The 12,204-nt window shown below is 44.4% G+C and overlaps 1 protein-coding gene across 2 annotated transcripts in view; it reads right to left on the bottom strand.

The window, feature by feature from the left end:
• Window positions 1-12,204, bottom strand: part of ARHGAP44 (Rho GTPase activating protein 44) — a 144,054-nt gene that overhangs the window by 32,394 nt on the left and 99,456 nt on the right. For both annotated transcript variants that reach the window (XM_024753072.1, XM_024753065.1), the window contains exons 8-10: window positions 3,175-3,243; window positions 878-959; window positions 296-423 (exon numbers count right to left, since the gene is read on the bottom strand). In XM_024753072.1, the coding sequence (XP_024608840.1) occupies window positions 296-423; window positions 878-959; window positions 3,175-3,243 (279 nt within the window). The remainder of the gene's footprint in view (window positions 1-295; window positions 424-877; window positions 960-3,174; window positions 3,244-12,204) is intronic.

Below are 12,204 nucleotides of genomic sequence, written 5' to 3'. Positions count from 1 at the left end.
AGGGGGAGGAAAATGCCCCAACCAGGTTAAAAACGCAGAAAGAAGGGCCAGAGCGGGGCTGTAAGATCCTCAGGGCCAGTGGTATCATTTCCCGCAATCCACCACTGTCCCCGGAGAGCAAAGGCTCATGAGAGAAAGCAGGGCCGGTTTGAGGAAGGGCAGCTGTACCGCGTCTTCATGGGTTTGGGTTTGTGGGGTTGGGCGAGGACGGTTAACAGAGAAGGAGACCCCAGAGGCTCCATCTCGCGGACGAGGAGACCTGCTCAAGGCAGAGCTCGGCCGTGCCCAGACCCACCTCCTCCTGCATCCCACACTCCAGCAGCATCGTCACACACGCCTCGATGGGGAAGGCAATCTCCCGGCCGCTGATCAGGAGGTGCTCCTCCAGGGGCTTCCCGAAGGAAGGTTTCTCCACCCAGGCCTCTGTCGGGGGGAGCGGAGCAAGAGAGGGGTCAGTGAAAGGGGTCAGTGGAGGTCACCCATGTGGGCATCTTCCCTTCCTCTGCTCACACAGATTCTCCTAAGTCTACCAAAGACACGGAGCCCAGCTGAGTCTCCATTCTTGGGGTTTTGGGGGATGATGGGGGGAGTGGGTGGAATGGAAGGCCAGCCCATGTGAGCAGAGCCGGTGGGCTTCCTGTCACCCACGCACCTCCATGCAGGCCCATGCACACCCGACTCATCCCCGTTGGGGCAGTGTGTGTGAGTGTGCTTGGCTTCACTGCCGCTGGGGCAAGGCACCTGCTAGGGGAGGTCCTGGGGCTCATCGAAACGTGGCACTGCTCGGGACGCAGCAGGTGAGCCAAGCACAGGGCACCAGGCTTCTCTGGGAAGCAGGCTCCCCAGCCTCCCCGGTCCAGGCAAGGTCTGCACTCACCCTGCTGTGCTTTTATCTGAGGCAACACAGCCTGCAGGAGCGTCAGTGACTTCCTGTGGTACTCGGCCTGCACTTCTATGAGCTGAGGAAACACAAGAGTGAGCATTACCCTTTGCAGAAGGGTGGGGAGCACAGGCTGCCGCGCCGTTGGGGTGCCCTGCTCTCTCCCCCATCCACCCGCGATGATGGGCACGTGTCTCCTTAGCCTCTGCGGCAGGGAAGTGACCACACATGAAAGTCTGGAAAGCAGCGGAATCGGGGGGTAAGACAGGACACCCCAGGGCTGAGCCTGCCCTCACCGTCGCCCCACCTAGTGAGCACCCCGCCCCCAGTTCTCCCAGCAAAAGGCACCGAAGAGGTGCAACAATGAAAGGCTATAAATGGAGAACACATTCAGAAATCCGTGTGCCTATGAGATGGCGCTAAATGCCAGGAGCCTCTATATATCTTGATTTCTGCCAGAACAGTTCAAGATATAACCGGTCGGAAAACACGTGCTTGCTCCACAATCCTCTTCAAGTGTCTTGGGAGGTAAAATTGCTTTGGTTATCGTCATGCAGGCCAAAGAGCAAAGTCCTTCAAGATGTTCTACTTTGCCCATCTCACTACTAAAAAAGCTGCTGAAATGGTGATAAGAGCAGAGGAAAACCTGTGAACAACAGTCACTTCATTTATTTTCTGAATCTCTACCTCCTCCTCCTCCAAAAAAAATTGTGCATGTGTGAGGGAAAAGGTGGGAGTCACTCTGCTGAGAAGTCTGGTGTGAAAAGTAGCTACTGTCATCCCCAAGGAAGACGAAAAGGGAATTAAAAAAAAATCAGAATGCTGCAATAAATGGTACCCAAATGGCAATCAGGCAAGCTAATAATGCTTGGGATGTCAACAATGTCATTCGTTTTAGAAACTCTAAAATGAAATATTATCTTCGCAAATAAAACTGATGGAATATACTTGAAAATTACTGCACGTGGGCTTTCTCCAGTTGCGGCGAGCGGGGGCTACTCTTCGTTGTGGTGCGTGGGCTTCTCGTTGCGGTGGCTTCTCTTGTTGCAGAGCACGGGCTCTAGGCACGTGGGCTTCAGTAGTTGTGGCTCGCAGGCTCTAGAGCGCAGGCTCGGTAGTTGCAGCTCAAGGGCTTAGTCGCTCCGCGGCATGTGGGATCTTCCCGGACCAGGGCTCGAACCTGTGTCCCCTGCATTAGCAGGCGATTCTTAATCACTGCGCCACCAGGAAAGCCCAATCCCACTATTTTAAAATAAACTTTCCAAGTTGGAAGGAATGCCTATCAGCTCTCTCTCAGGGCAGAAGAAACTCTGGCCTTCTCAGCCACTCTCCCACGCAGGGAGAGTGCTGACAGCCCACAGCTCTGCCCCACGCTTATCAACACATTTAAACTTCTCAGAATTCCTCCTCCTCTTTCTTCCCTTTACCTTCCCTCCTTTTCTGTTACTTCCTTGACCATAAAGAGATGCTTTGAGATTTGAGTTTCATTCCCAACTTTAAAAGCAGGTGAGCTTAACTGGATTTTTCATTTGTATTTTTTCTTCTCCAGTTTTTTTTTTCCCAGTTGCTTTGTATTTTCCCTGGTAAATAGACAGGGTCCTAATTATTTGGGCCCGATCATTCAAGTATGGATGACTCAGACCCTGTTTCTCTACTCTCTAAATCTGCTCTCATAGATGAAAGACAGGCAAACAGGCCGTATCAATCCTCGTTTACCTACTTGCCACCGTCTTGGGCAAAAATCTAGATTAAAAAACGAATATGCGCCAGGTGGGGTTTTTCTTCTTCTTCTTCTTCTTCTTCCCAAGTTCCTTACTGATGATACATTCAGGTTTCTCAACCTTGGCTCTGCTGACATTTTGGGGCTGGATTATCCTCTGTTGTGAGAGTTGTCCTGTGCGTTGCAGGATGTTTAGCAACAAATTTGACCTCCACCTCCTGGATGCCTGTAACACCTCCCCTCAATGGTGACAGCCACAGATGTCTCCAGACATGGCCAAACCTCTGCTGGCAGAGGAGACAGAATCACCCCTGGTTGAGAACCACTGCCACAGATCACTGAGTTGCAGTCATCTTCACGGATGAAGCTGAATTTTATTCTTGGGCTTTTGGAGAAATCCATACAAGGAGAACTAGAAGGCAGGATTTATTCACAGGGAGAACAGCCAAAGCCCCATCCGTTCTCAGGACGTGCTCGATCTAGGGGTCCTCAGTTCGAGGCCGACGTTCCTCCCTGTCCGCACCGTGATGCCTGTAAACAGACTTCAAGCGGCCTCACCCTTCTGGAAACTTACCATTTGAAAGTAGTTTGCATAGTCAATTTCTTTGGCCACAAAGCTGTACATGTCAGCCGACAGCTGGTCCTGGAGGGAGTAAAACACGACAGAGAGTGGGTCACGCGGGAGTCTAAGCATCACAGAAGAAAGAGCCTTAACCGTGGTTGACCTCATTTTTCATAATACTTGACAGATTACAAACTTTGCCTGTGGACATTCCCCCGTTTCCCAACCACGGCTCTAGAGGATGAATAAGCGGGAAAAGAACACCTAAGCCAGTGTTTTCCCAGGGCGTTTATTTAACACGTGGGCTCCATCAAGAGTTAGGAAAGCTGGTATGGGGGAGTGATGCGCAAATTACTTCCCTACATCTCTGTGGCAGGCACCGCCGTCTGAGGCAGCCCCGCCAGGTACAAACTGTGCTTCTGCTTTCCTCGTCTTGCCGCCTCGTCCCTCTGATGATGCTACCTGCCTAGCTCTCCTTCATCCTCAATTCTGATTGGCTGATCACCAGCATATGGCAAAGAAACAGAAACACACCAAGTCGTGGGAAGCTGGGTAAGACAGGTGGGCAGGGGAAGGACTGCTGATTCCAAACTTGGCAAAACCTGGACTCATCCAACACCACACACAAATCTCATAGTGTAAACAGTCCGCCACCGCTGAGCTTCCCATGGGACCGAGAACCATGGCTGAATGCTGTGTCTGGTACTGGAAAGTGTTCCCTCCAAGGAGGACAGTTGTCTGTTTCACAGAAACACTCCCTGCAAGGTGCGATAAAAGTGCATCTTGAGCGGACGTAGACTTTGTCAATAACCGTATCTTTGGACATGTCCCATCTCTAAACTTGTGTGTGCAAGTCCTGTGATCTCTGACATCCCTCCCTATTTGGTAGACCTGAGGTAGATCTTCAGAAGAGATGCTTAGTTAAGGAGAAAAGAGTCTATAATGTTCAAGCTGAAGTAACGTGAAAATATCACCCCAATGCTTAGAGCAGCACTATTTCCAATTGCCAAGATATAGAAGCAACCTAAGTGTCCACTGATAGACCAATGGATAAAGAAGATGTGGTGTATATACAACAGAATACTACCCAGCCATAAAAACAGAATGAAATCTCGCCATTTGTAACAATGAACAGACCTAGAGGGCATTATGCTAAGTGAAATAAGTCAGACAGAGAAAGACAAATACTGCATGATCTCATAGGTCGAATCTAAAAAACAAAACCAAACGAAAACAGACTCATAGACGGAGAACAAACAGTAGCTGCCAGACGGGAAGGGGTTGGGGGGTGGGGAAAATAGGTGAGGGGGATTAAGAGGTGCAACCTTCCAGTTACATAATAAAGAAGCCACGGGATGTAACAGACAGCACAAGGGAGATGGTCAATAGAACTCCAATAACTTTGTATGGGGACAGACTGTTACTCGACCTATCGTGGTGATCATTCCATAATGCATGCAAATGTCAAATCATCGTGTAACACACCTGAAACTAACATGATATTGTATGTCAGCTGTATCTCAGTAAAAAGGAAGGGAAAAAAAAGACAGCACAAGAAAGCTGACCCAGATGCAGAAGGAATTAAAGCGGCAACTACAGGATGCAGGAAGAGCATTCTGTACCGACTGCAACCACCTCAGCAGCTTCTCCAGCTGCCGATTAAGCTGTTCTCAGCGAGCACGGGGATGGGAGGAGTAATCTGCTTCCTTTTCCAGTATCCTTGACAGGCAAACATCCTTAAAGCATTCTTGTACACAAGACAATAGAACCAAGATCCCACTTTCAGACGAGTAGCTACCAAGAGTTCAAGGTAACTTTCCCAAAGAATAAAAGGGGCTCTAGGACCACCCACCTCAGTTCCCTTCCACCAGAGCGTCCCTACCATAAATGCTTAATCTGTCAAAGGTGCAAGAGGAAGTGGTTTTGTTGGAACTCAACCTTGTCTGCCATCCCCCCAGCAGAACTTGGTCTGGAAACGTCCATCGCCAGCCTGACAGGCCTAAGGGAGATATTTCAAGTCAGGGAAAAACAAAGGGTGGAGTGATAAAAATGGCTCGGCAGACAGAGGAAAGGAAGCGAGCCTCGGAAGGGACTAAATGCCGTATCAAATCACCTTCAACGACTCAGCAGATGATCTCAGAGAAGTCGGGCCAACTGTGTGTGCCCTCAGGAACATGACAGGATTTTCTGAAGGTACAATCACATTACCGGCTTAGGAAGTTAACAATATAGACTCCAAGCAAGCCACACAAGTGAGAAATAAAAGTGGAAACTCGAAATCAAATTTCCATTCATCTAAATAAATAAAATAAATATTGGGACTTCCCTGGCGGTCCAATGGTTAAGACTCTGTGCTTCCAATGCAGGGGGCCCGGGTTCGACCCCCAGTTGGGGAACTGAGAATCCACGTGCTGTGCAGCACGGCCAAAAATTTAAAATAAATAAATATTAATCTAAATTAACAATTATTAATACATGTTATTAAATTTATTGTATTCATAAATATCAATAGAATATTTTAAAAATAAATTCCCATTAATCTAAATCATTAGTGAATTTTCTTTATAAAGGGGAAAAAACCTTCCGTTAATAACCACCAGAATTTCATGTGTTTAAAAAATCACTTGTGTTCTGATTTTGCAACGGATCCATACTCAAAAACATACGAAGTAGAAAAACAGATTCACCTGTAATCCCACCACACAGAGATAACCGTGCAGAGATAAGCACTACTGACATTTGCCCATTTTGTACTTATTTTAATCAGTCACACGATTGCCTGGTTTACCAAAAATGAGCTTGGTAGCTCGTTACCGCCCCCAGAGAAACATGCTTTCTATTGGTCGTGATATTTACTGTGTGGACGGACTCTGTTTCTGTTGCTGGTTATTGTGTTTCTAATTTATCGCTATTATAACAACACTTGAAAAAGCACCTGTTTATACAGTTTTCCACCCATCTCTTGATTATTTCTTTGGATAAGTTCTGTGCCTCTCCCGTTGCGGAGCACAGGCTCCGGACGCGCAGGCTCAGCGGCCATGGCTCACGGGCCCAGCCGCTCACCGGCATGTGGGATCTTCCCGGACCGGGGCACGAACCCGCGTCCCCTGCATCGGCAGGCGGACTCTCAACCACTGCGCCACCAGGGAAGCCCTGAAATTAATTCTGATTGTATAATTCCTTAGAGTTAACTTAAAAAATATTAGAAAGATAATTATGAGTTGGGAAATTAGATCTTATGCATTATACTGCTGAAAGATCACCATTTGTACTACAAGGACTAATCCATGAGTTTTGTTTGTTTTCTATAATAACCATTTAATTCTGTTTAATCACAATCAAATGTATAAAGGAAATTTAAATAATGTGTTTTTAATTTGTATTTTTTGATCAAGAGCTTAACTTTCTTCTACCTTTCTTACCTATTTGTGTCATCCACTGTCAATTCCTTGTGACCCTGAGTACCTATTTTCCTATGAGAGTCTTCATCTATTTCTTATTTATAAGATTTCTAAGAGTGTTTTAGATTGATGAGACCATCAGTTTTATCAAATACTGCTAATAGCTTCCCCAATTTCCTGTTTGAAACTGTAACTGGTTTTTTTTTTTTTTGGTACTGCGTTTTTTTAGGGCTTCTGTAAATAGGAGTATGTATGAAACTTTTCTCTTTACAACTTCCTCCTTTGGTAATCTGCTTGGTGCTTCTCAACCAACAATATAAATATCCATATATATATATTCAGTAGAGAATATGACATTTAAATCTTTAATAAATTGGGAATTTATTTTGATACTTGTATCAGATACAGATTTCTTTTTTCAAAGAACTAACCAAATGTCTGAGAATTATTCACGAATAGATTGTCCCTATGGATTACAAATCACACAGATGAAACTTCTCATATACTTGGATTCTGGAGTTTCTTCTGGCTGGGAGGCCTTTTTTTTTTTTCTCCACCGATGTTTTTATTTTTTAAATAGTACCTATTTTTAACTATGTAATTCTATAATACATTTTAGGAGATAATAATTCAAAGCTCCAGTGATTCTCCCACCATAACTTCAGAAACCTTTTACTACCCTTTGAAACATTTATTGCAATTTACCACAATCAAAATACTACACTTGTAATCAAAATAATTTTGGGAAATTCAATTTGTATAGTATTAACTCTTCTCATCTAAAAACACCTCTCAGTATTATAAAGCCTTCTTTGATTTCCTTAGTAATATTTTATAATTACCCTATATTATAAAATGTTATGGTAGGATTTTAGATATTTCTGTTGTTAAAAAAAATCCCCAAGATATTTATAAATACTGGTCTCTTAAGTACTTTTTCTTGGTAAAAAGTGAAACCTTGATTTTTACTGCTGACTTCGGGTTTCCTGTTTGACACGTAGAAGCTCAGTCCTAACAAACGTAAAGAGCTGCAAAAAACTAAAAAATCAACAACTCTTTTTAGATCCATCAGAGAAGTGAGGGTACAGGGCAAACCACTGCCCCCAAACCAGAGAGGCAGACAGGTGAATACGAGAATCACAACTTACTGGAGAAGAAATCCGGGAGCAGAAACCTCCATAGTTTCAGGAAACCCTGAACTGTAATTGACAAACCGCAGGAAGCTCAGGGTGGCAAGTCTGAGAATTAAAACCTCCAGGGAGCCGGGGAGCCCTCACACTTTTGCTGAGTTAAGTTCTCACAGTGAACATCAGAGAAAAACCCTCTTTGGCTTTTGCCAAGGGGAAGAGGAAAGGTACCATTTTGAAATGTACTAGAGCATTCTACTCTTAACAAGACCTACCCTTAGGAGAAACTTTTTTTTTTTTGGCTATGCCGTGGGGCTTGTGGGATCTTAGTTCCTCAACCAGGGATTGAACCCGGTTCAACCCCATCTCCCTGTTCATCCTAATCACAGGGCTACAGAATGCTTCCCCGGCTCCCACACCTGACTACTACATCACTAACGGCCTACTTACCTCAGTTCCCTTTACCCAGTACACATTGTGTCCACCTTTTGATAAAACCTGCAAGGCATACTAAAAGGCAAAAACACAGTCTGGAGAAACTGAACAAGCATGAGAACCAGAGTCAGATGTGTCAAGAATGTCAGAGTTATCAGGCTAGGAATTTTTAAAAATACGATTAACATGCTAAGGGCTTTCATGGAAAAAGTAGGCAGCACACAAGAGCAGAAGGATCATGTAAGTAGAGACATGGAAATTCTAAGAAGGAATAAAAAAAGAAACCCTGCACCTGCCCACCTGCCCCAGGTACCAGCAGGTTCCGTCTTATGGAACCCACCTTGACTTGGTTTTCCTGGATCTAAAGTTCTCTGGGTCTAAAGACAAATGTCGTATATTAACACATATACGTGGAATCTAAAAAAATGATACAGATGATCTTATTTGCAAAGCAGAAATAGAGACACTGATGCAGAGAACAAGAGTTCTGATACCAAGGGGGAGGGGAGAGTGGGATGAACTGGGAGATGGGGATTGACATATATACACTATTGATACTATGTATAAAATAGAAAATGAATGAAAACCTACTGTAAAGCACAGGGAACTCTACTCAATACTCTGCAGTGACCTAAATGGGAAGGAAATCCAAAAAAGCTATATGTATCTATGTATATGTATAGCTGATTTGCTTTGCTGTACGGTAGAAACTAACACAACACTGTAAAGCAACTACACTCCAATAAAAATTTAAAAAACAAAGCTCTCTGGGTCTAAAGGTCTGGCGAGCTCTGCTTGGGCCTCGCTGTGCGTAAACACAGGGAAACCAGACTGCCACCTCGGTCACCTTCAGCCCACAAACTTTCCTTTTGCTGGGCTGCCACAGTGTAGGAGATCCAGCTGAGAGAATACAAAGCCATGAAGCTAGAAGGGGAAATGACCCAATTAGGGCAACCCAGAAAGGGAAGGGAGGAGGACCACAGTGGATGTTTAGAACAGCTGGCAGCCAATGAAGTAGAAATAAAAGAGTCGTCAGAAGAGAACTTTAGAGAAAACATCAGTGCCTGCTCTCAAGGGGATCTGCTCCGCACACAAAGCTGCCGAGAGCACAATGCGTGCTTTTATCCACTGGATGTGATCATCCTACTGTACGTATGATGAAACACAGGCCACAGACCAGACAAGAGAGCTATGAAAGAGACTGCGAGTTATTTTACTGAATATTATAATCGCTGTGAAGTCACTAGAAGAGACACTGCCCAGTATTATCCCAGGAACAGACAAGCAGATGAATGGAATAGAGCCCAGAAATAAATCTGAGGAATCAGATGATGGGATTTCACTTCAGGGGGAGGTGGCTTATCGAATAAATGAATTACCTCTTCGTATGGGGGGAAAACACCCAAATCTCTCCTGCACACCACATACAAAAATAAATTTCAGGTATATTAACATGCACAAAATAGGTGTATAAGATGCATTAAAGACATTAAAACAAAACTAAAGAAGAAAACTTTCTTAACCTTGAGGTGGAAGGTGCCTGATGGACCACCTGGGGTCTTCTCCCATACAAAGGAAATACAGGTATGTGATCAAGTTCTTAATGGCAGACATCACTATAAACAAAAATCAAAAGACAACAGCAGACTGGAAAAAGGATCTGCAGCACAGCAGACAGAAGAAAGTTTAATATCTCTAATTATACAGAGAACTTACACAAATTGCCATTAAAAACAACAGAAATACTGGTCCGACTGCCAATACAAATAGACAATTTGACAAACTAAGAAGGTCTAGAAATACAGGAAGAATGCCCAATAAATACACAAAGATATACTTAGGACCACTAACATCCTGGGAAATTAAAATTACAATAACATAGGGATAGCTTTTTTTCCCTCACTGAACGGGCAAAAACTGAAAACAGGAAAAACATACACTACAGAGAAAGATAAAGTGAAATGTCCAATTCTGTATATTAGTGGTGGGAGTATAAATTGCAGTTTCCTTTTTTTTTTTTTGCGGCACGCGGGCCTCTCACTGTTGTGGCCTCTCCCGTTGCGGAGCACAGGCTCCGGACGCATAGGCTCAGTGGCCATGGCTCACGGGCCCAGCCGCTCCGCGGCATGTGGGATCTTCCCGGACCGGGGCACGAACCTGTGTCCCCTGCATCGGCAGGCGGACTCTCAACCACTGCGCCACCAGGGAAGCCCCAGTTTCCTTTTAAGAGAGGTAAACTGGAGCTTTCCTGGTGGCGCAGTGGTTAAGAATCCGCCTGCCGATGCAGTGGACACAGGTTCGTGCCCTGGTCCGGGAAGATCCCACATGCCACGGAGCAACTAAGCCCATGTGCCACAACTACCCAGCCTGTGCTCTAGAGCCCGCAAGCCACAGCTACTTAAGCCTTCATGCCCAGAGCCCGTGCTCCGCAACAAGAGAAGCCACAGCAATGAGAAGCCCGCACACTGCAACAAAGAGTAGCCCCCGCTCGCCGCAACTAGAGAAAGCCTGCGCGCAGCAACGAAGACCCAACGCAGCCAGAAATAAATAAATAAAATAAATTTAAAAAAAAAGAGAGAGAGAAGTAAACTGTCAATATCTATTAAAACTTAACTAGTATACGTAGTCTTCTACCTAAAAATATCACTTTTGGGGATCTATCCTATAGGGGAAAAAAGTTACCAGTGTATAAGAATATACATAAAACGATGTTGATTATACCGTTTTTGTTGATGCCAAAATACTAAGAAACACAACACATTAGTTTGAATATCTATCACTAGGAAAAATAGCTAAATATATCACGGTAGATACCTCCTTACTAAGGCATATCATGCACCATAGTAAGGAGACTAAGTTGGATCTACAGCTACTAACCTGGAGAAACGTCCAGGATGTACTATTAACTGAGAAAAGTGATAGACCAATAGAAACAACATGACTGTTTCATAAACACACACATACACACAAACACAAAATAAGTACCTAGAAAAATGCTATATATGAGGGCATATTTGTATGATTATAAAAAAGAAAAAAGGGCGGGAGGCTGTGTAACAGGTCCTAACACTTACTTCCTTATCCGTATAACTTTTACGGCCACTTGGCACATCACAGGGCACATTGTCCACAACAAATCTTAATAAATATTGTTGAGACAGGCAAACTGGTCACCTCCTTTGCAAACAGAGGGGTTGGTTGGTTGCTGGGTAGGAAGGGAAAGAATTATTGGTGTTTTCTTAATATATTTTCAAATTTTTTCCACTGGTTTTGGTGAACATGCAATACTTTTGTAATCTCTGAAAAGGAATTTTAATATATTTTTTGGTAAAAACAGCCTATGTAAGAAGCTACCCAAGACTGAGTGAAGCTATTAAACTTTTACTCTAATGCGTTTGGATGTTTGCATTCAGCAGCTCCCCTCACCACTTTTTTTTTTTTTTTTTTTCCTTCATTCCTGGCCACTCCGTGAGGCTTGTGGGATCCCAGTTCCCCAACCAGGGAGTGAACCCAGCCACAGCAGTGAAAGCCTGGAATCCTAACCATTAGGTTACCAGGGAACTCGCCAGCAGCCCCTCTTAACATCACCCTGCTGTGTCTGGTGAAGAAGGAATTTTGTAAGAAACAAGATTTAACTGAAGGACATGAACCCATGGTAAATGGGTAGAGAAGACACAGAGTAAAAGGGAAATCAACATGAGAGAAGAGTGATTCTTCACGAATAGCACCAGCTAGATCTTTGCCATAGACACAGGAATTCAAATGAGAAACCAGCTCTACTCACAACGAGTCTTGGGTCTGAAGTATTGGTCTAACTTTGCTTGGCTCCATAGAACTGGAGGCTGAGAGATAACAAATCCTTTCGAGATATTTTTGATGTTTCTAACTCCAGAGAGAAATTCTATCTGACCGTGAATGTCACCTGAATGCAATGTCTGAATCACCTGTACAGGGTGGTCATAACAGCAGAAGCTGACGGACAAGGTAAGATTCAATAAAGCCACAAAGAACAAAGATGTATGCATGCAAAGTGGTTGCTCTCCTGTAAAACTGTATGTTAGGAAGACAACAGATACCAG

This window comes from Neophocaena asiaeorientalis, unplaced genomic scaffold (genome assembly GCF_003031525.2).
Source record: "Neophocaena asiaeorientalis asiaeorientalis breed wild unplaced genomic scaffold, Neophocaena_asiaeorientalis_V1.1 scaffold540, whole genome shotgun sequence".
NCBI lineage: Eukaryota > Metazoa > Chordata > Mammalia > Artiodactyla > Phocoenidae > Neophocaena > Neophocaena asiaeorientalis.
Note: the sequence above shows the minus strand (reverse complement) of the source record. Positions and strands in the feature narration are given on the sequence as shown.